We start from the raw sequence: 24462 nt of genomic DNA on the forward strand, positions 1-24462 counted from the left end.
TCTAATTAATTTAGGGGGAAGATAGAAAGGCATCATACTCTGATTAGTGATTTCAGGAGAAATTCTTTTTTTTATTATAAGGAATGAGACAGAGGGATAATAAAGAATGGACAAAAGATACAAATATAATGATTCAAATTAAGATGGATTAAATAAGATAGAATTAAGAAGAGTGAAATGTGTGGAGAAGCTAATATAGAAGACATAGAATGGTAAATAAAATAGGTAATGACATGTAAGATGAGCATGAATATAATTGAAGTCCATGTAGAGAGAGGTACCTGGGGCCAAGTTACTTTCCTAAAAGATTTTTATATGTTTGTGTGTTGTGTGTTTATGTTTCTGGGAGAATTAATAAAACCTTGCAGAAATATAGAATGAGAATAATGGTAATCAAGTCAGAAAGAAATAGATGAAATAATAATAGTGAAATTGAATAAGAGTAAAGAGAAGTAAAGAGAAATTGGATAAGAGGTATTTGTATGCTCATATGGAAATGGTTTAAAATAGAATTATATTGTATAAAATAAGGTTTTATTTGACTTGTAAAATTTATAATGGAAAAAGGTTTAAGTATGTAATGGTTAAGGATGATTTGTTTGTCTTTAAAATTAATAAAATTTGTTTAAAAAAAAAATAGAGTGCAATTTTCTTAGGTACGTGGTGAGTTAACTGTACTTTGACTTTAGAACAGAAAAGCAAGGTTGTATAGTGATAGGGATCAACTGTTTGGAAATAATATTTTTCCAGATCCCTTAATTGTTCAAAGGCAGCAAATATGTGCTATCGTTGTCCCCCAGTCAATCCCTTAAGGCCTTCTGGAAGATTCATATTTTTGCAGGCTCCAAAAGGCTATGAGATCACCAAATCCCAGAAACATTTTAGACTACCCATTGGAATATTTCAGTAAAAATTATCACATTTCATATTAGCATTTTATGTGTGTTGATGAGATTTTGGTTACTGAACCTCATTGATTAGCTGATTGGATCAATACTCATACCAGGGATTGCATGTGTCTCCTCATGGATCAACACTGTCCCTCAATCACAGGTTGGGAGCTACTGACTATAATGAGCAAGATCATTTCACATTTGTGATGAATCACTTAAAGTCATGTAGCAGTCTCAGCTATACTGCACGTAGATGGTTTTAAATTATATCAGATCTTTGCATTCAGACAGTTCTAGTTTCCTGTCCTGCTATCAACATGATAAAGGAGCAGTCAGAAGGAACTTTCTGGCCCTTTATCTTCCCCACCCCTACAGTGTTGTAGTACTTAAAGTGATAAAGCGATGCATTCCTTTTTTTGTTTGTTTAGGCCAGCTAGGCGTAACATTTGACCCACTAGTTTAGCCATAACTTCCAAATAAAATATTATAGTCTGCCAACAGTCTTCCCCTAGCTTTTTTATTTCAAAGCCAGAAACAAAAACATTTCTTGAGTTCCTGCTAGGCACAGCTGGTGGGCCTGCATCCAGAATGGGTCAATTTGTTCAGGCTTGGTTTGATGGTCAATTGTGAATTTCCTGTAGGAATGAAATGGAGGGAACAGACTGAGGATATTTGATTATATCAAATTTAGGTGGGTGACAACCTGACTCAGATATCTGACACTGTCTCCCTGGGACTTTGCCAAAGCAAAATCAGCATCATGTAGGCTACCTGCCTCAAGAGGTGCAGGTAACAGTAAGGAGTGATCAGGAAGCATTTGGTTCACTACACATTTCGGCCTCTAAGTGCATTCCTGTGTCATCTCCAGTATGGAGCAAAATACATAATATTTGTCTAGATAGAAGTCTTCTGCATCTGGAATTAGGCAATGGTCATAATTGCATATTTCACTGCACAAGACTGTCCATTCTGGATACATGACTTCATAATGCTACCATGGATAAAATAGAAAGATGCAGGAAGAAACTACAAAAAATGATTTTCTATATTTCTCTCTCCTTCCCTACTTCCACTTATCACTTTTCCAATGGAAATGTAAACTTTCTCCTGTTATCTTTTTTTTATTATTAAAGTTTTATTTGGGTTTTCACACACACAAAATACAAGTAAAACATCTTTTTGAAAATAGCATGGTCCCGGGTTGCACTTCTTTATACAGACACAAACTCAATTTCATGCTCATTTTTGTGTTCTATTCCATATCTTATACTATTCTGGGGGGTTGTTGGGGGGGCGGGGGGGGGGGGGGGGTGGTTTTTGGGGGTGGGGGGCCTTTTTTTTTTTTGCCACTTTTTGGGGTTGTTGGGGGGGGTTTTTTTTTTATTGTGGTCTTATTTTTTTGTGGTTTTTTTTGTTTTTTTGTTTGCTTTATTTTTTTTCAAACACCACACCGCCACTCTTTTTTTTTTTATTATTTTTTTTTTTTACAAAAAATGTGCCCCCCAACCACCAAAAAGGGTTTTTTTATTTCAGCCCGCGGCGGTCCGCTCCTGGGTTGGGGGAGCCCCTTATTCTGCATTTTCTATATAGTTTTTCCCCTCTTTTAATTTTCTCAATTTTATTTTGATTATCTCATCTCAATTCAAATCATTATATTTATACTTTTGTCTGTTCTGTTTCAATTTCATATTATCTTTTCTCATTAAACAAATTTTCTCCTGTAGTTACTAATTGGAGTATGACACCTTTATATCTTTTATTTTTATCCATTCAACTCTTATTTAAACTTCGATATATACCTTAAGGTTATGACATTTAATATAATACATAATACATAACTTCCAATTGAATTCTGCTTGGTACATTTTTATAATACACACTATATTCTTTAAGAAAAAGGATTATAAATATATGTAATTGTTATGTCTCACCGGTAACCACAAGTGAGAGTCCAAATGTCCCACAGCAACAAACTCGAACAAATGAATATCAGACACCACAGAGTTAACTCCTCTCTGTAATCGTTGTTGGCAGCTCTCCCAGAAACTGTCTTTGAACCAAGATAATGAGTCACTGGATGATTCAGAGCCAAAAGGGCAAACAGAAGACTTCTTCCACGCTGCGAGGTAATTAACAAATTGATCCGGACAAGGCTCCAGAGTTAACACGCCTCCTTATATTTCCTGAAGGGGCGTGTCAGTCTCTTAATCAATCTCTGATTCGTCGTCTCCTTCCAGTTTGTGCTTGACGTTTCTGCTTACATCTGTTCCTTGCATCAAACCAAGATTCTTCGCTTTGATCTTCATCTAAGGTCTCTGGCACGTTCTCCTGATTCTCTGCTGACACAGGTGTAATTAACAAGGAAGGTACGGGAGAGGATGAGGACTCCGAAACCTCCAGCAAAGCAGGTTCAAACCCCAATGCCCTATCTTCCTCCTCCTCCTGACTCCCATTTATGTCACTTAACAAGGCAGGCTCAAACCTTAATGCCAGGTCTTCCTCATCACTCGAGCCTATGTCTTCTGACAGAGCAGGCTCGATCCTCTGAGTCACAACATGTAATTAAAACCCTCATTCCATTCCAATTCAATTCTATCATTAATATTCATTAAAGTCTTAACATCTTTAACATTTCTTTTCAATTAAATATCATACTTCCTTAAAGACATGTATAATCTCCATAATTAATTTTTCCCTTATTTCTCTTCACATATGTTTTGTAAATCATTAAATATTCATTTTGCTACATTTATTTATTGACAAGCATTCCACTAAGTTACAAGAACTATTTTATCAAACATTTTAATCATACATTGTTTCATATTTTCTGAAATTATTTCTATTTCTAATATAACAATACTATCTTATGTACCTTTGCAGAATCCCTTTTTCAATTAGATTTTCACCCATTATCTCTAAATAGGCCCCGTTTCTCTATATTTTGTTTCTGTCCTTTATAACTTCTTTTCCTTTCTTTCTTCCCTCTCTTCTTCTCCCTCCCCTTTTTACCCCCTTGTCTCTCTACTTCTAATTCTTTCTTCTGCATTTCCCTCTTCTGTTGCTTTCTGATTTTATACTTATTTTTCACTCTATTCTTTTTTTGGGTTGTTTTTCCCAATCTTAAACTTTCCATTCTCTTTCCCCCCTTTCCTTTTTTTCCCCCCACCTAAGATTACTTGTTCATTTAAGACGGCTTCTTCTTTGTCCCAATCTTCTTGCTCTGCAGGCATTTCTTGTTGTTTCTCATAGTTCCAACTCTCCATTTCTAAGAACTGAAATACGAAGCCAAAAGAACCTCTTCCTTCTTGTGCATCTTCTTTGTACTTTTTAAGTTCCATTTTCAGTTCTTCTAAAAGTGGAGCCATTTTAAACAGTTTTAAACAACCACCCGATTGATTTTAGTCATTCAAATGCAATAACCAAGAATCCAGAGATCATCAAGTAATCCAAATAGTCCCAAGCTGTTTCTTCTTATTTCTTTTTTCACTTTCTCTTCCTGGGGTTTTACTATTTTGTTGCGATGTTTCAGTTCAGATGTATCTTTTGGAAGTCTTGTTGAGATTTTGCTGTAAGTTCTTTTTAATTCCAGGCAGTCTCCTCCCTTCTAAATCCTGCCCTTTTATTCTTTTTCTCTCCTTTCCTGTTTTCAAAAGCTTTTAATCATACAGAAATCTTTAGTATCCCTTTGACTTTTTATTTTCAGCATTATGATGCCTATTAATGTCAAAGTGGATTTTTTTCCAATTTCTTGCTTAAGTCTCTTAGCTGTCAGTATAGGAAGAGGAGAAAAAAAACCAAATCCTTTCCCTTTTCACTCTCCTTTGCTGCTTAGAAATCTTCTTTGGGAACAGTGTTATTATTATTTTTTAATAGTTTAAATTCCAGGGTACCTTATTTGTTGCTTTTGCTGTTTGACCCGGTCAACCAAAACTTTCTCTTCTTATCTTCCTCTTGCACATTCTTTTCCGGTTGAGTTCTTCTTTGTGATGGCCATTTCTGACCACCGCTACAACTGCCTTCGGGAAAGGGAGTAATGGCCAGCTGAGGAGGAGAGATGCGGCTCTCCTCAACCCTGCAGGCAGTCTCCCCCTTCTTCACTACCTCTACGGGGTGGGTTAGCCCCGAAACCAGCTGGCTCAGGGCCCTCCAGTGGTGAGCACGGATCAAAACCGCGCAGAGTCGCGGTTTCGGTCTGTCGCCGAAGCTCAAACCGGAAGTCAACTGTCTCCTGTTATCTGAACTCATGTTCTGTACATTTCTTTTCTTTTTTGTGAAAGTGAGAACATGTTCGGTGTTTAGCCCATCTCTGGATGGAATGACCATTGGATCAGTGTAGATTTTTTTTTACTTCTGAAAAAGACAACCAAATGGTTGTAATCAACCAGTTAGTAAATATCAACAAAAATCAACTAGATAGACAGTTTCCTTTGACATCGGAAGCCAGAAAAGCAGGCATAATTTATCAACAGTGCTCTCTAGGCTATGGAACAAAATGTAATCGTAATATAAAATCATTATGGGGAAGAGCAGGAAGAAGAAATCAGATTAATTAGGAGAATCTGTGCTGATACTTACCAACTGAATGCTGTGTAGTGTATATGCCCCTGCTAACTGGACAGCAGAAATACAGAAGTAGGAAGAACATTCTGGTTTGAGGCCACTTTGAGAAAGATTTGTTCTGATCTCTCTTAAAATTGAAAGATGGAGAATAATTTTTTCATATAGAAATGGTGGCATAATAGAGCTGTTATTGATGCTTGTAGCAATGTCGCTAGTCAATTTCTGTTCTATTCACTACTTGGCCTAAGGCTATGCAAGAAGCAGGATGGCAGAAGACTGTGGCCTCATGTAATTTAAATACATTTATTAAAATATTTATGGCCTGCTTTTTGAACTGTCTTCTGTTCAAGGACACATTAAAAATAATAAAATAAATGAAGAACTAATCTAAAATGAGTTGCCAATTATGAAAATAAATTCTATTAAATAAACTATTAAAATTATATATATATATATATATATATATATATATATATACACACACACACACACACACACACTTTAATAACTTATTTAATAGAATATATATATATTCTATATATATTTTATATATATAAAAATTATATATATAATTTTAATAGCTTAATTAATATATATGTGTGTGTATACACACACACATACACACATAATTTAATACGGTATTAAATTTAATATAAGTTATTAAAACAAAATAAATATCCTGCTTGAACAGGGGGTTGGACTAGAAGACTTCCAACTCTATTATTCTGTGATGTTCTATGATGTTCTAAAATCAAAGATGGAATGGGAAATTACAAAGGGAACTGAAAGTAGGCTGAAAGCATGGCAAAAAAGCAGGATTGATGACCTGCAAAGCTACAAGGAGAACTGAATTGCTGGTTATTTTTACTCACCAGTAGAGATCATGTCCATTAGTAAAATATTCAGTACTATTTAAACATTGTCTTATTGTTGATTTGATAGAAACATTATTGTCTATTGGGAATGCTGGAATTGCTTCCTGAAATTGAACAAAACAGTGTCTGCATATTTAGTTTTTTCTCTTCAGTTCTAATCTAAGTCTCTCTGGATGCCTTCCTAGGCTACCAATAGGAGTTTTATGTGATAGAGACAGGCAGCCACAGGGAAGGATCAGAATAACAGAATATCACAATAACTTTAATGCTAGAAAAGACCCCTGACAATACCATATAGAACCAAGAAAACAAAACAGAACAAAACAGAACAGAGTTAGAAGGGATCTTGGAGGTCTTCTAGTCCACCCCCTTGCTCAAGCAGGAAACTCTATACCATTTCAGATAAATGCTTGTCCAATCTCTTCTTAAAAACCCCTAATGTTGGAGCACTCAGAATTTCTGGAGGCAAGCTGTTCCACTAATTAATTGTTCTAGCTTGACAGGAAATTTCTCCTTAGTTCTAGTGGACTGGAAACTAAAAAGGGACTGGAGACTAAAACGTATGAAAAACAATTACGGGAACTGGGCATGGCTAGTCTAGTGAAGAGAAGGACCAGGGGAGACATGATAGCAGTGTTCCAATATTTGAGGGGCTGCCACAAGGAGAAGGGGTCAAACTATTTTCTAAAGCACCCGTAGGCCAGACAAGGAATAATGGATGGAAACTGAACAAGGAAAGATTGAACATGGAAATAAAGAGAAACTTTCTGACAGTGAGAACAATCAACCAATGGAACAGCTTGCCCTCGGAAGTTATGGGAGCTTCATCACTTGGGACTTTCAAGAAGCGATTGGACTGCCATTTATCAGAAATGGTGTAGGGTCTCCTGCTTGGGTGGGGGGAGTTGTACTAGAATAGATGGCCTACAAGGTCCCCTCCAACTCTGATTAAATCTAGGTCGATTCTCTCCTTGATTAATTTCCATCCATTGCTTCTTGTCCTGTCTTCAGGTGCTTTGAAAAATAAATTGACTCTCTCTTCTTAGTGACAGCTCCTTAGATTTTGGACAGTGCTATCATCCCATCCTTAGCCCTTTATTTCATTAAACTAAAACATTAAATTTTAAACATTAATTTTATTGTCATCAAAAGGCCAAGATGGTGGCCATGGCCAAACAATTGAAGTGTTATCTATTTTTAATGTGCATTGTACAGTATATGTGATACATGTAAAAGGGGGGATACAGAGCTTTGATTGTGCAGTCATCATGATTTGAAGTCACTCCTGGTTAAAATGTGACTGTCCCAGAGAAAGCTAACAATGCAGGGGAAAGATCTGGAATGTGTCCTAAAGCCACTTTTCTCAGGAGTGAGTGTGGCTGAGTGAATTTTATACATGATGCATTGCTTTAAGCTACTGTAACAAAATATAGTAATCCTAGAATCTTAAAGAGGGATGAAATTAGAATGTTAGAAGAACTGGAGTTTTATTGCCAGAAGGTCTCTAAAACATTAATAGGTAATCTGTGTCTAGACTTGATCAGCCTGCATTTTACTTCAACCACAAAATCTTGGGATTATGGTGTCAAAGTGGAGGCTAAGTAACTAAGTAAAAGTATTGCTCTTGTCCTATACCGTATTATCTTGAACCTAGCTTTCTAACCTCAGGCTAATAAATCTTTCAGCCAATCCCACTATCAATGGAGCATGTCTAATTTATTGAATGATCACTCTTAGCCGGGAAGCATATAAGTTGCATGATCTCTCCAACATCAGGGTTAGTGAACTTCACAGAGGAGTTGGAGGTGACTGAGGAAATTGAATCAGCAAATGTTAATGAGGCTGATCAGCTGGGGAGTTTCCACACCCCTGAGCATTAGAAATTGAGTGCCTTGGGGAGAATAAACAGCTTTTTCACCAGATTGTGCATATGGAATCTTCCTATGGGATGAGAGTATGAATTCTGCCTTGTGTATGACCTAATTAACATAACTACATGCAGGTAGATTCAATTTGGACCGTGCTTGTATTTTGTTGTTTTTTCTCAAAGTAAACACTGCCTAGCATCAGAATTCTAACATGATTTAATAGAAATGGTAGAAATGGTAGAAATTGGTTTGCTCCAGTATTCTGCAACCTTATTTTATGTATTTATTTATTTATTTGATTTGTCAATCGCTTACAAGGTAATAGATATAAGTATAAACATGAGTAAGAATACAGAAGTAGTCACAAATAAATGGGGACAATAGGACAGGGATGGTAGGCACGATGGTTCACTTATGCACGCCCCTTACAGACCTCTTAGGAATAGGGTGAGGTCAATAGTGGTTAGTTTGAGGTTAAAGGAATGGGGGTTAGAGGATGTAACAATGGAGTCAGGCAGTGCATTCCAAGCATTGACTACTCTGTTGCTGAAGTCGTACTTTCTGCAATCAAGTTTGAAGCTGTTTACATTGAGTTTGTATCTGTTGTGTGCTCTTGTGTTGTTGTGGTTGAAGCTGAAGTAGTCATTGACTGGTAGGACATTGTAGCAGATAATTTTGTGTGCTACGCTTAAACCTAACCGTAGGTGGCGTAGTTCAAGGTTGTCCAAGCCCAAAATCTCAAGCCTGGTGATATAGGGTATAGCAGAGGGAGTGTAGTACTCTTTTCATGAAATACTTCTGGACCCTCTCGATTGTATTAATGTCTGATATGCAGTGCGGATTCCAGACTGATGAGCTGTATTCGAGTATTGGTCTGGCAAAAGTTTTATATGCCGTAGTTAGCAATTCAGTATTTCCGGAGGAGAAACCTGTTGGAGCCCAAAATATGCCATCGTACTGAATCCCTGGAAATGTCACAAATTCTTTCTGCAAGGATGTCCATAGAGTATAAGTCAAAATGGCAGTTGCAATCAAAGCACCATCTGTTTTTTTATGAGCATAGATACATTAAAAATTCTGATCACATATTCACAACTGATTTTTTAAGCATGCCTTGCAGATACCTTGCCACCTTCTGCAAAGCCATTCAGCAGTAAGACCCCACAATAATGCATCAGGAAAAGATGAGCAGAGTTAGGATGCATTGGGAAAAGAAATAGAAGTGTGTTGAAATCTGGTGCCACTTACTGCCAGTTCTTAATAACTATAAAATAACACTTAAAAAGAATTTCTTCTGAACTAAGAGACCAAATTGCTTCTCTGTTTGCCTGTTTCCACAGTTTGGTCCTTGGAAGTCAAACTTAGAAGAGGGAGGGGGGAGATGCTTTCTTAGTCTAGTTAATCATGTTAAATATTGTAGTTTTATAGTTTTATACTCTCAAATGTTTATGAAGAAATACCATTTATTTGATATTTATAGCGCCTTTAACAACCCTGTGAGGTAGATTGAGCTGAGAATCATCCAGCTGGCTTTCATGCCTAAATCACAGCCTCTTGGTTTCGAGACCAGCCCCTCAACTGAGTCTAGATGTTGTAAGCCACTTGGAGTCATCTTTATGTGAGTCAGATGACTGTGTAAGTTTGTTTAAAAATTAATAAAATATATTTCTTTGTTTCACTACATCCACTTTGGAAAGGGCATTCGGAAAGTTTTGTTGGTGAGAAGCAGGGAAACACAACTTTTCTTGTGTACTGAAGCTTTCTCCTAATATTCATAATTATGTATATACTTATACCTATTATCTTGTAAGCAATTGACATTTTTCCCCAGACAAATTTATTCCAGAGTCATAAATCCAACCTGGGCTAAAAAGAATCAGGCACTTTTAGCTGGGAATATTTAGTTGTCAGAAGAGGGGTTAATTGCTTACTTATATTTATAGGTAAAAAGTCCCATTTGGGAATATATATGAAATTGTTTTGGACTAGAACTTAGTCCTTCATTTATAGCCATTCCTTTCTCCCCCACTCCCCTCTAAAAAACAGATGGCTCTGCAGCAGTGAGAAATCACCATTAGATCAGTGACACAGATTAAATACAATTTTCAGAATTTGTATCCAAAGAAGAGAGTCTGACAGACACTTTGCCAGATGGGATAAACAAGTATAATCTTCAACAATCAAACAGACATGACAAGGTTTCTTTGGGGCAGTTGTAAAGTTAAATTTGGTTTGTGGAAGCTATAGAGTTTAAAGACAATAGGGCTGATCAGGAAAATAACAAAAAGGTTACTATTTGGGGGAAAATCACTTTTCGCTGAGCCCTTTTCAAATCAGGACATGGGTGGATTCTGTCACAATAACTGGAAGGAAATACATGATACTGAAGCAACAGCAGATAAAGGAAAAATTGGCCAATAGGACCAAGAAAGAAGAAACTTTGGGGGAGGAGAGAGATTCTTAACATCTTTCAATACTCAAATTAACCCAAGCCAGCCTTAGTTTCAGTTAATGTAGCCTTCATATTGAGGACATGGAATGGATTTCCTTTATATAACTTTCAGTAGTTGACCCTTGATCCTGCATTGCAGCCTCCCCTTCAAGAGGTCCAAAGAGCAACACTATTGTCACCTGGGCATAGCTTTATAGCTCTTCTAGCTATTAACCAGAAGTTGTTTCAAATTTAGATTAAACTCATCAGGTTTCTTTGTTTTTTTCATGTATTTAGCTGTATAAATTAGTATCTGTGCAAATGGTAAAATTAGACATGAAGAAAAAAACCCACTACATATACATAAATTCCAAAAACCATAGTGCTACTAGCTGTGACAACAACATGCTTCTCATTTTGCTTTTGTTCAAAAAAACATATATAATCCAAAGTATTGAAATTACTGATTATCCCGTGGTATGTTTTTTTAGTTCTTCTAAAAGCAGCGCTTTAAGAAAAAGAGCTTATTCCTACTTTAATCTTTTAAAAAAAATAAAAGGTCAGGTTCAATATCTCAAACCATCTGGAATCCATCTTATGAAGATCCATATGTTCTTGCCAGACACAGGGCGTGTATGTATTAACTACCTGGATGTACTGTTCTTTCAGCTGAGTTCAAACTAGCAACGATGGGGAGAGGAAGTAGATGTTTAGAATAAATACCTAGAGGAAGAGGTGGACATTCTAGGTGTACAATCTGCATGGGTACAGTCAGTGATCTCACATATGTATGATTATACATGATGTATGATTATAATTTCCATGATCCGTGGCCCAGTGAATAATGCCAAGTGGGCCCCAGATGAGGGGAAGTTGACCCAAAAATAGGAAATCCAGCCTAGAATAGGAGATGAAATTGAAGGAATATGATGAACTCTTAATTTTTTTTTTCTGCATTTCAAATCCACAATAATAGAGCAGAAAGTTGTCAGAAGGAAAGGTTTTGGCTGTCTTCCACTGCTGAAATCTCTCACAGTTCTGCATTGGAAAAGAGCTTTTATTTGAATTCTGCTTGCAAGTATCCATTAAATTAATGGATATTAAACATAGTTGGCATAGTTAAAGCAAAGAGAATGATGAAGAATGTCACAGGCTTTTCTTTAAACTAATTTGCATTTTAATGAAAGGATGTGTAAACTTAGGCACATGGAAGCAAAACAGCCTCCTCTCACAGATGAAGTCTACAGTCGAGTTTTGAGCTAGTAGCAGCTGATAACAGAGAGATGGAGGGGCAGGGATGGAGAGCTTGGTGAAAACATGGATACATTGCACAACTATGAATGCCAACATGCTAGTAAAGAAGGCACAGAAGAGGCTGTACTTCCTGAGAATGCTCAGGAAGATAAATCTATCTCAATATCTACTTCTGTCCTACTACCACCGCACCATTGAGAGTGTTCTGACATACTGCATTCTTGTATGGCATGGCAGCAGCTCTGTAGCGGACAAAAAAGCTCTACAGACAATCATAAAAACTGCCCAGAATATCATTGGGCTCCACTACCAGCCCTGGATGACATCTTTGCATCTCGCTGTTTGAGGAAGTTGCACAACATTCTCAGAGACTCTTCCCATCCTGCTTACAATCTTTATGAACTGTTGCCTTCTGGCAGAAGATACAGAACAATTAAAACTCAGACCACACATTTTCTGAATAGTTTTTATCCCAGAGCTATAATTGCACTTAACAATGAACTTAAATACCACCATCAGTGAGCTGTTGGACAGTATTACTTGGTCTGTTGTGTGGATGCTTGTGTGTTTTTAGGAGGTGGGGAATTTTGGTGGGTGGGGAAGTGTTTGGGGATTCTCGTGTGTGTGAATGTCTCTGGGTGTTGTGTGAATTTCGTTGTATGTATACTGTGTATATAGGTACAATGACAATACAGAATTCAATTCAACTATGACAAAGGCTAATTTCTTGTTGGGATCATTAAAAAGGGCTACAAGATAAAATTGCTCTGTACAAAAATGAACAAAACATTTTGTGCAACCATATCTAAAACCTTGTCATTGGACAAAGAAAACTACAGAACTAGAAAAGGTGCATTAAAGAAATATACAATATGTGGGAATGGTTTTGGGAAGGGGTGAGGAGATGCTGCCTATGGAATGATCAGATAAGGGGTGAGTGAATGCCCACAGCTACATTACGGGCAGAGAAAAGAAACTCAAGGAATCCTCCCTATATAAAGAGATGGCTGTACTTTCAGAGTTGCAAGATTTCTGCTAATGTAGCCTTACAATAAAGTAGAATTAGCACACCTGGTTTGGTCATTACAGACTTTACATCTTTTTAATTTATGGAAAAAAATGTAAGGCAAGTAGAAGAGGATGTTGTAAAAGAGTGTAAGACTATACTTGAAATGGAGAAAATGAACAGAAAGGCATGTTTTAAAATAACATCCTCTAGTACAGGGTTCCCCAACTTGTGAGGGGATTGCAACAGGGCCAAGGAAATGGCCAGTAAACACACGCTTATCCTCTTGCTGGATGCTCACGCGAAACCATCTCCTCTCCCCCTCTGCCAGTCCACAAAGCCGGAAACGTTGGGGAACACTGTTCTAGTGAAACTGAATTATTTACTAGGATTTTTTTTTCTTTCTAATCTTCCTTTTAATGAGGAGAATTGAATTGGCTTAAATTCAGGCTCATCTTCCTTTTGGGTAAACACAGTAAATAGTAAGTGATTTAGTTCATCAATGACAATCCTCAGGATAAAATGCAATCATCCGAATTTTGATCATGTATTTATGTACAGTATATGGCCAAGGGACAGAGAGATACTATGATAAAAAAGCAAGCAAGGCTTGGATTTGCAGCGGGTGTTCTGGTTGGGGTTGTTCCTTTTCCTTTTAAGCAGGTTTAGCCCTTTATGTGAGTCCAATGCACAGCAATGACAAGAAACAGGCCTCTCTCAGTTGTGGTAATAGCAACCCCACTCTATCCCATTGAAATCTCTTTCCAAGAGGTTTGATTGGTGGTATTGCAAGATTTCAGGTAACATAAGAAACCCATGTCACTTGGGCAGTTGCAGTAGTGAAAAAAGTATTCCAAAACTAGACGGCCTTGGAGGTGATTTTAATTATCCAGATTAACTGCTCAACAGTCTAATTTTAGTTTGTGATAGATTATTTTACTAAATAATGGTTTGTTATTGCTTTGGTGCACTACTTTGGAAAGCTTTTGAGAAAGAACAGTATACAAATAAAATAAATGAAATAAACAATCCCTCCCCTTCCCTCAGAACCAACAATTATGAGAAATCATCCTTACAACTTGGTTTCTTTTAATGGTTTTAAGGGTTGTTTTTAGTAGTCCAATCTGTTTTGTTTTACTTTATGTTTTTAATTGTTTTAATCCAGTATTATATTTGTAAACTGCCCAGAGACCACTGGAATGGGAGTTATATTAACTTAATATTATTTGCTGAATTGTGAGTCTTCTGCCAACAGAATAAAGCTTCGTGGCCTGCTACTTGGGGATTTAAGTTGTCCTGCCCTGATCCTGTGAGGTTTGTCCACCATTGCAAAATGGCAACCTCTGTGAAGAGCATTATTATGAAAGTAATACTAGTAGCTTGTATGTGGTTGCTAGGAGTCAATAATAATAACTTGCTGGCACATAATCATCAATAGCTTTTATAATAGTAGAATGTATACATTGTGCCATCAGCCTAATGTTGATGATTGTTGAATGAAGATAGCTTGGGATTAAGAGTAATATAGGGAGCACACTGGGCTTGTCAACCAAAAGTTGGCAGTTCAAAACATGAGCATCGCATCCCCCAGCTCCTATCAACTAGCAATTCGAAAGCATGCAAATGCAAGTAGATAAATAGGTACCACTTCAATGGGAAGGTAACAGCATTATGATTGCCTTGGCAAATAGTCATGTCAGCCACATGACTCAGAAATGCCCTTGAACAATGCTGGCTCCCTCAGCTAGGAAATGGAGATAACCCAACTGCCCTTGGGTTGGACATGACTAGACAGGAGAAACCATTACTTTTACCTTTTTAAGAATAATAAAATAATGTTCTCAAAACTGATGCATGCATTTCTATTCCAGCAACCTAATGCGAGGGAGGGAAATTCTGAAGCCTCAGAATTTATTAAACTGAAGTGGTTAAACTACAGTAAAAATTATAAGCTCAAGCCTTAGAAAAATTATAAAAATATGAAATGAGAGAGCTGGGGAAAAAAAGTATCTAATTACTCAAAACTTATATTAGAAAATAGCTAATCCCAGATAGCCTGATGACCCTTTATCTATCAATGAAACAGTATCAAAAAGTTGAGCTTCACCCAGTACTCAATTTTTACATCATTTAAAGTCATTTGTAATTACTATTCTGGATGCTATTACAAAAATATTTATTGATGTTAGTTATCATAGAAGAAAAAAACTGACTTACTTTAAGCAATTTGTGTAGAGGAAGAAATAAATATGAGATCAAAATGTTTCTCCTTTGGGATCTTTGCAGGGGCATCCATAGTTCTGTAGGCTATTTTCATCTCTATGATCTTGCTGAGCTTTTCTTGTGCTATTCATATTCATTTTTGACTATTTTCTCTTAGGAGAAATAATCACAGAACAGCTTTTATTGTACAGCCCAATGGAAGGTGTCTTCCTATTGAAGATATGTTTATTGCACACAGAATGGAAAAAGCAGCAGCAACATTATTACTGCATTGGTCAAAAACGAGCATCTTTTTGGCAGCTTACTGTTTATGTCAAGAAAAGAAACCACTAAATGAGATGAGTTGGCCACCTAAACCCGTTTAATATAGTATTTGCATAATGAGATAAAAGCAGGTGTCTGCATTCTTAAATCAGAGCTGAAACTAAGCAGAGCAAGTAAACTTCCAGTTTTGCCACATGCATCTTTAGATGTTCAAGCTTTGCATTATTCATGTATAGCCCAACAAAATGTACCAAGACAGTTAAACTGAAAGCTAAATGAAAATTTTAATTAACTATCTTGCAGCACATTCTTATTTTTCCTAGAATATTAGATTCCATCCTCATTACTTAATATGGAAAATCACCCTTAACAGAATAACAAAATAACAGGGTTGGAAGGGACCTCTTTCTTCTAGTCCAACTCCCTGATCAAGCAGGAAACTCTACATTCCAAACGTCTTCTTAAAAACTTCCAGTGTTAAGAGTATCTACAATTTCCAGAGGCAAGTTGTTCCACTGATTATTCTGTCAGGAAAGTTCTTAGTTCTAGGCCAGGGGTTTCCAATCTTGGTGACTTCAACTCCCAGAATTCTGGGAGATGAAGTAGGGCGTTGGTACTTACCTGATACGCCCGTTCTCTTTGAGCTGCAAAGAGCATCCAGTAGTGGGAGGTGCTTCAGTCTCTGCATTCATAGACTGAGCTTGAATTGAGGAACGCTCCTCCTCCTCCACGTGACTCCTCCACAGCGTTCCCCGGTTTTGCGAAGACGAGGAAAAAATGCTCTCATCCTTACTACCTAAAGGTTCATTGGCCGAAACAAGACCCCACCAGACGGAAAAAAAGGGGTAGGGCTGGATGCTCTTCGCAGCTCAAAGAGAACGGGCGTATCAGGTAAGTACCAATGCCCTTTCTCCTATGAGCTGCTCAGAGCAATATATTGTGTGAATCGAAAATCCTGGTTCGGCCAAGGAGTTAAAAAAAGCACTGCCTGTCTCGCACGAGGCTGAGCAAAAACTGGGGAACGCTGTGGAGGAGTCACGTGGAGGAGGAGGAGCGTTCCTCAATTCAAGCTCAGCCTATGAATGCAGAGACTGAAGCACCTCCCACTACTGGATGCTCTGAGCAGCTCATAGGAGAACCACAAGTCTTAAAGTTGCCAAGGTTGGAATCCCCTGTTCTAGGCTGTTTCTCTTCTTGATTGATTTCTATCACTTCTTGTCTTGCCTTCAGGTGCTTTGGAGAATAGTGTCACCTTTTTTTTGTGGCAGCCCCTTAGATGTTGGAACACTGCTACCATGTCACCTCTAGTCCTTTTCATTAGACATAACTAATTTCTGCAACTGCTCATGTTTTAATCTCGTTACTTAATCATCTGTTGCTCTTCTTTGCATTTTTTCTAGAGTCTGAACATCTTTTTTATATTGTAGTGACCAAAACTGGATGCAATATCCCAAGTGTGGTCTTACTAAGGCATGACAGAGTGGTACTAACACTCATGTCACTCTTTGCTTAGTCTAGGTTGCCCTTGACTTACGATCACAATTGAGCCCAAAATTTCTATTGCCAAGCACCTGAATTTTGATCGTGTGACCAAGGGGATTCTACAACAGTTGCAAAAACCTGACTGTACAGAACTGTACAATTACAGAAGTTCTGTTTAGAATACTAAGATTTCATTTTTAGATTTAGAGTGCTGAAATAGATGGTTCTGTTTTCATATTATTTCCTGTTCTTTGGGAACTAGTTTTTGTTTATTTAAAGCATTTGTAACCTGTTCTCAGTATCTGATGTTCCCAGGTCAGTTTACATGTAAGTGGGATGGGCGTTGGGGAATCGCTTGAGTTTCATAACTGAATGGAATTAAGACTTTTCCAGATTCAAATTAATCAAATGCTGTTTGAGGCAAAGAAGAAACAGTTCTTCCCATCCTTTCATCTATCAGAGTGAATTGACTGGATAGCTGCATTTTACTCCCAGCACTGGTGGCTCCATGACATTCTCTTTTGCATCTGAGGTAGCTTAGCTGAGGCCTTCAGGGTAGACTATGTGTCTCATAGGATTCTGTTCTTAACACAAAAAGTTATTGTTGAGATACCCTCCTCAAAATAACCTGCTTCATTGTCTTTTATGGTGGGACAGCTTGGTCTTACCCACACAAAATACAATTCTTGTTACCGTATGCCAGAATCAGGAATCCCATTGAAATCTACCAATAAGTCTTGCTTACCTTCTTTCCAGCCCTATTACAGGTAATCCTCCACTTGCCACTCATTTAATGACCAAAGTTATAATGGTGCTGAAAAAAGTGATTTATGACCATTTTTCACAACTATTGCCACATGGACAGATAGAACATACCATGCAAGATATCCTTCAGATACCCCAGGAAGAAAAGGAAAAGCTTCAGCAGATGGAATGTCATAGCTTGGCCGTGAGTTATCACATCACTGAACAACTGCAGATTGCATACACCAACTTGATGGGAAGCATCCAAGGTCTGCCTGGTATCTTTCAGTAGAATATTGAGTTGGCTCTCCGTAGCATTGAGGAACTTCAAGCTACCTTTCCCGGGGCTCAATCTTTCAAAGATCTTTCTAGCAGCCTTTATGATCCAAAGCAAGAAGACAGCCGGCATGGCCCAGACCTACGTAGACGATATCTTGGACTATGTGCACCAGAACACTCCATTATCCTGGCTTGTGGGATCTTTTGTTCCTGCACTCAAGAATACCTCAGGTGACCCGGAGTCTGCAAAAACTAATGAACAGGAAGTGGAAACTCTGAAACAGAAGCTCCAAAGGAAACTCAGTGACTTAGTATTTAGTCCAGATGGTGGCATGCTATTCCTGAGATACAAAGGGAGTGTACAAACGCAGTTGTAGATTCTCAGGGGGGGGACTGAAATTAACATGATTGAAATATTCCTGTCTTCCAAGTTGTATCACAGTGGAGTTGGGAGCACAATTATTCCAAAGATACGTGTTAGTTGATTTTCCTAAGGACTTCACTTTGAGAAATAAAACAACTGATTCATGTTGTAGTACAACTTCATTTTTAAGCCCAGGTATACTGAATGGCACCACTGTAATTCTTTGATTTGAAATAAATGTCATTGCAGACAAAAAATATTGGAACACTGCTGTCATGTCACTCCTAGCCCTTCTCTTCACTTGACTAGCCATGTCCAGTTCCTGTAACTTTTCTTCACATGTTTTAGTCTCCAGTCCCCCTAATCCAGTCTCCTGGTTGTTCTCTGCATTTTTTCTAGAGTCTCAACATCTTTTTACTAAGGCTCATTTATTTATTATTTTGTGAGTAAGTAATCAGTGAAAGCTTGTGACCTGATAGTTATTGAAAAGGGGGAAATTTAAGCAGAGCATTAAAGTCTCACTTTAAACATTAAAAATCTTATTTGGACACTATATTATTTCTGAGATTCGGCAGCACTGCCCACACACTCCCAAGCATCTTGTGGCAACTAACCAGCTATACTTTAAAAATCAAAAGAATAAAAGAAAACAGAAGAAAAAAATCTAGGACACTAAGTTTTGTTTCCATTACTGTACTATATAGAAAATGCTGAGCCGAGAACTCACTGCCCTGGTTGCTGTTGGGCTACATCTATCCGTATTCTTCAGTGCTTGCTAGGACTGCTAAAAGTAGTCATTACTTAACATCTGGCAAACCTCCCAGTCCAAGACTATGTGATAACAGCTGTTCCTACTCACTAGCTGGTAGAGAGGCAAGTCAGATCTTTATTCTCAGACAAAATCCTATCTCTATAATCTGGATGAAATCTGAGTTGGAAAAAAATGATTGAAAACTTGCACAATTTCTTTCACAGGGAAGCTTGGCCTGTGCTTTCCAAACAATGAACTACTCATGGACATGGAAAAACATCTCCCATTGTAGTATGTTTGGTTCACCTTTACAATTTCTATTGCTCATAACAAGAAAAAGGCCTGTTTTATAATAGAAGACATTTGCAAGACTAGATACGCCAAATACCACTTCTTTCACATTCCAATTGCTTCTTACTATATTCCTATCAATGAAAGTTGTTCATAGAAAACATACAATGAAAGTTGTTCATAGAAAACATACCCAAAGATTTTACTAAAAACAATTGAATATCGTGAGTTGCTGGACCCTAAGCCTTAGGGAGCAAAGAGTCCTGACATAGGTTTATTATTAGAGTGTTACTTATATGACATGTGCAGTAATAACTGTTAGGTCATATCAATTGTTACTTGTTAATGAAGGCATGATGATTTTCTAACGTCACCAAATCCTGAGTGTGAAGACATACAAAAGGGTGCTTTGGTACACATTGTTTATTATTTATTGGGACATATGTGGTAAGTGTATGTTAATGTCTTTGTGGTATTTGGTTTCCCAGGACAGGAGCCTTTCTCTCAAAGAATTATGTCCTGGAATGCAGTCATGCCTACTTATACAGGCCCTACCATTTGAACATTAATCTTGCATTTAATAAAACTGTATCAATGAATATAGGAGTAGGACATATATAGGGGGGGGGGGGGGGGGGGGGGGGGGGGGGGGGGGCGCAGGGCGGAGGGGGGGGGGGGGGGGGGGGGGGGGGGGGGGGGGGGGGGGGGGGGGGGGGGGGGGGGGGGGGGGGGGGGGGGGGGGGGGGGGGGGGGGGGGGGGGGGGGGGGGGGGGGGGGGGGGGGGGGGGGGGGGGGGGGGGGGGGGGGGGGGGGGGGGGGGGGGGGGGGGGGGGGGGGGGGGGGTATATTATTGTGGGATCAAATACAGTATGTGTTTCTAAATTTGGGGGGGGGGGGGGGGGGGGGGGGGGGGGGGGGTGGGGGGGGAGGGTTGGGGGGGTGTTGGGGGGGGGTGGGGTTGTTTTGGGTGGGGTTTTTTTTGGGGTTTAAAAATATTCAAGTAGCATCTTTCTTCTGAGACCATTGTTTCTCAACTTTGGCAACTTTAAGATAGGTGGACTTCAACTCCCAGAATTTCACAGCCAGCCTGACTGAAGAATTCTGGGAGTTAATGTCCATCCTTCTTAAATTGCCAAGGCTGAGATTGTTCTAGAGTCTATATATATGTATATACACACACACACATACACATATCAAACTAGTGTCTTTTCAGTGCCAGAAACGTCAGAGAGAAATCAGAGACCTACTTGATTATAATTTCCTGAAGATATTAGATGAATCATGGATGTCAACCAATTGGCAGACAAAAGACTAAAGATTCAAAAAGCCAATATATCAGACTGCAGCAAAGCAGACTGTGTAAAATGTGAAGGCCATTCTGGTATTCTGAATTTGGAACAAGATATTCAGTATTTAAGATTTTCATCACAAGATGAAGACAAAATGAGACCTATTTTTGTTCCACAAAGTTTAAGTCCTAATTTTTTAAAAAGGCATCTCCAACTATTAAGAATGTATACAAACCAATTAAACAATTGCTGGTTCTAATTAAAGTAGTAATAGTAGGTAGTTTTGATCCCTCAGAATACAAGCATTTGAAGCTAGCCCTAGATTCCACAAAGCAGCTTCACAGACCATAGAAGCAGGAATGTAGTACTATACTACTTTTCTGTAGCTCTCTAAAGCAGCCGTGTTGGGGGTTTGCTGATGAGGGCTACATCTGGCATTCCAGCACGGCCCTATTATTTCCCTTTCCCTTCCCTCTAATGCAGATCATGAAAGGCATTTCAATTTGTAGTTGTATAAAAGGAGATAATGCAGCATTCTGACCCTGAAAATTCATAGGGCATGCCAAGCGATTACCTGAAACACCAAGCACAAAGAGTTCTGAAATATATATATATACACATTGTATTGCTTTCTATGGAGTCAGCGTTATTACTGTCAAACTCATCACTTCTGGCCTAAAAATAATATTGTGCTACTCCTATGATCTGAAATTAACAAATGTTATAAGTATATAATTTCAACACAAAATTTCAAGAACAGCAGGTGACCCAAGCAAGCACGGATAAGGTAAAAGATCAGATATGAGCTGTACTTAGTTACCAAGTATAAAATTGCATACACAGCCATGTATATATTCCTTCCTACACACTTTTTGCATTCTTAAATTGGATCATTTGGTCCTGTTGAACTCCAATGGGTTATTGCAGAATAAACAATTTAACCATATTATATTCTGGGTAGAGAAATACTTTTATTGAGGAGTTCCTGAAACAGCTGTCTCCAGTTTCTCCTGATTCAGCCATGAAGAAGGCACAATAATCTTTCTTTGTATTTTCCACTGCAAATACTGTAGAATAAAAAGTCCAATGCAGTTTATACCGAAACACCTCAGTTGGAAGTGTCTCTTGAAATTAATAGGACATAACATAATACCATTTTACCAAAATCACAAACATTATCCATAATGAAAGAGCCACCAGTGCTTTATAAATGCTGAATCACATTAAAGAAGTAGTGCAAGATCGGAAGATGTGGAGAGACCTGGCCCACAGGATAATCAAGTCAGACACAACTGAATGGACATATCATCATTATCATCGTAAAGACAATAAACTAAAATTAGTGGTTAACCTACATTACACTAGTGATACCCATTTCTGTTTTAACAAGCCCCCATTCAGAATTTGTAATATTTTTCTATCAGCAATATCTGTAATGGACCAGGACTGTATTCCTGGTGACTGTTTAAAAACAACAGTGAACTTGAGTGTCTACTTATTTCGTTTAAACCCAGATTATTTTAGAAGCAAGTTAATCTAATGTATCTCCAGACAATGTACATCTAAACTACTATTAGTTTGTATCTATATCAACAAATGAGTCTTTTGAATTATAGCCATATCCATCTAATGAATAGCGAATAGTAGAAAGAACCTGTACCTATAACTTTTTTTTTTTTAAGGAAAATGAAACCCTCTGTTCACTTTAGAACCAGGACAAAAAGGTAAGTGCAATTAAAAGTACTCTTATCTCAAAAAGCTGCACTTCATAAGAATTAATTTAATGGCTTTCTTTTTCTTACATTAGTAATCAATTGATCATGTCTCAAAAATTAGTTAAAGTGTACCTTTAATACATTTGAATGACACACTAATGGTCTACTTCATCTAATTATGATGTTGAAAATATACATTAGAGTGAACTATGGATGCTGCCATAATACATAATGAAATGTATTTTAGTTTAAAATTACTATTATGTGCATGTTATGGCATTTATATAAATAATATAAAATTTGCTTTTCTGGTTGTACTTCTACCCCATTCAAAACAAAAGATAAATATAATGTGGTTTTATATTTTTATTTTATATACTACTCACCAAAGCTGGTTCTCATGAAATTTGGGAAAACAAAAACAGAACAAAAACAGAAGAATATATATCTCAAACTCAGCACAGACAACTGTTGTTGGTTTGACTTTGCTCTTAGAAAAAAAGTTACAGTCCAGAAAAGACAACATTTGGTAATTAGTGTACAGGCCTGAACGTGTAAATTAGAAACTGGTTTCTAGGAATGGTTTTGTATTATAATGATGCAGTCACACAGTATTGATGTCAAGCATTCGAAGAATGATAATAACACAGAATTCTTCAAAATTATTATAAAACTGTAATGCGATCACCTGAAACCCTGTTATAGTGCCAAACTGCCTCTTCAGTTAAACTCCCTATGACAGTGACATATTTCAACAAAATGACAAATTTAGTAATGCCCTTTACAGTTCAGAGAATTTTACAACAGCTCTGGATTCTAAAGCAGATTATCTTCCTTTTTTTGTTTTGTTCAGTATTCAGGTATTCTGTTTGGTGATTAAGCTAACTTCCTCTTATTCTTCCTATAAGCAAAGCATCTAGGTAGGTGCTTGGCATGTATATACACAAACTGTCCCACACACATTTCCAGTGCTTCTTTTTCTCAGATGAAAATAAAGGCCTCTCTGAAAATTAAAAATTACAAAAAAAAATCATTTTGCCAAATCTATGGCAACTCATGTACTTCAATGCTGAAAATCCAGTCCTTTCTGAACTGCTAATAGCTCTCCAAAATACTAGCTCTTAGAAACAGCATCTACATTTCTTTCTAGCTATGCTCCTTATCACTTTTTAAAAGTGCATTTTGAGAAAGAAAGAAAAGAAAGAAAAAGACAAAAAAGACATAATAACAACAGGAAACAGATCAATGACATTCCATTTCTGAAGCACCCTTTCAAGAGGATATTCACAAGAGGTTCAAATGACAAAAACATGGTAAAAATAAATTGGTCTATGAGGTATGCACAATTTTTTCAACACTTCGTGACACCACAACTCGTAGCATACTTTTCCTTTTCTTGTGTTATACAATACACGATCTCTCAGTTAGATAGTATTCAAAAGATTTTTTTTAAGGAAAAAAGCTACTAAACAGGTATCATGGGGCAGTCACAATACCATAGCCAGGGCTGTGAATTATGTTAAACAGATCCAGCATAATTAATTACAATACAATTTGAGTTGTGCAGATGAAGGATCTCTACCACAAGACTTGCAGTACAGACTACTGAAGAAAGAGTTGCTGAAGATTTGGAGTTTTAACTACAGTGCTGAATACTACCGGTGATAAAAAGCATTCTCTGTTACAGATATTCACCTCTGATGGCTGCATAACTGCATTTCCTGTTAAAATGCTGAATTTGCTGACATCGGTATGCTGAAGTCACCCCTTTTAAAAATATGGATAATTCTTAAAATATATCATTCGGTCACTATATTGTTGATCCTTTCTTCTAGTGGAGTTTAAAATCCTCCCCCAAAAGGAGAGAAAGTCCATCCAGTATGCTCCTTTCTACTGGCATATTCATATTTGAACACATAACATGATGCATTCTGTAAAGTACCCAAGTTCCTCATTGTGTCCTTAGGTCCCATTCATTCACCTTTTAAAAAAGGCATTCATAAAAATACTGAAGAATGCAGTACCACATACCACCTGACAAAAATGCAAATAACTGTACAAGAACTAGCCACAAATTGCTAAGAGTCATCTCTCGAGAAACAACTTCGGTCTGTCCTTGCAGAGGAGGGAATGTTCCTGAAACAGAAAAAAAAAACAAAAAAACCCACTTTGT

General features: G+C 37.6%; 1 protein-coding gene across 4 annotated transcripts in view; it reads right to left on the reverse strand.

Annotated features, from left to right (window-relative positions):
- Positions 1-22640: 22640 nt before the first annotated feature.
- The window catches only part of LPGAT1 (lysophosphatidylglycerol acyltransferase 1), a 48298-nt gene continuing 46476 nt past the window's right edge, over positions 22641-24462 (reverse strand). For all 4 annotated transcript variants that reach the window (XM_026683114.2, XM_087963516.1, XM_087963543.1 and 1 more), the window contains exon 9: positions 22641-24425. In XM_026683114.2, coding sequence (XP_026538899.1) covers positions 24274-24425 — 152 coding nt within the window. In that variant the 3' untranslated portion in view covers positions 22641-24273. The remainder of the gene's footprint in view (positions 24426-24462) is intronic.

The sequence above is a fragment of the Notechis scutatus genome, chromosome 1 (assembly GCF_049901735.1).
Source record: "Notechis scutatus isolate UNSWTSFEM ecotype Mainland chromosome 1, rNotScu1.2, whole genome shotgun sequence".
NCBI classification, from domain to species: Eukaryota; Metazoa; Chordata; class Lepidosauria; order Squamata; family Elapidae; genus Notechis; species Notechis scutatus.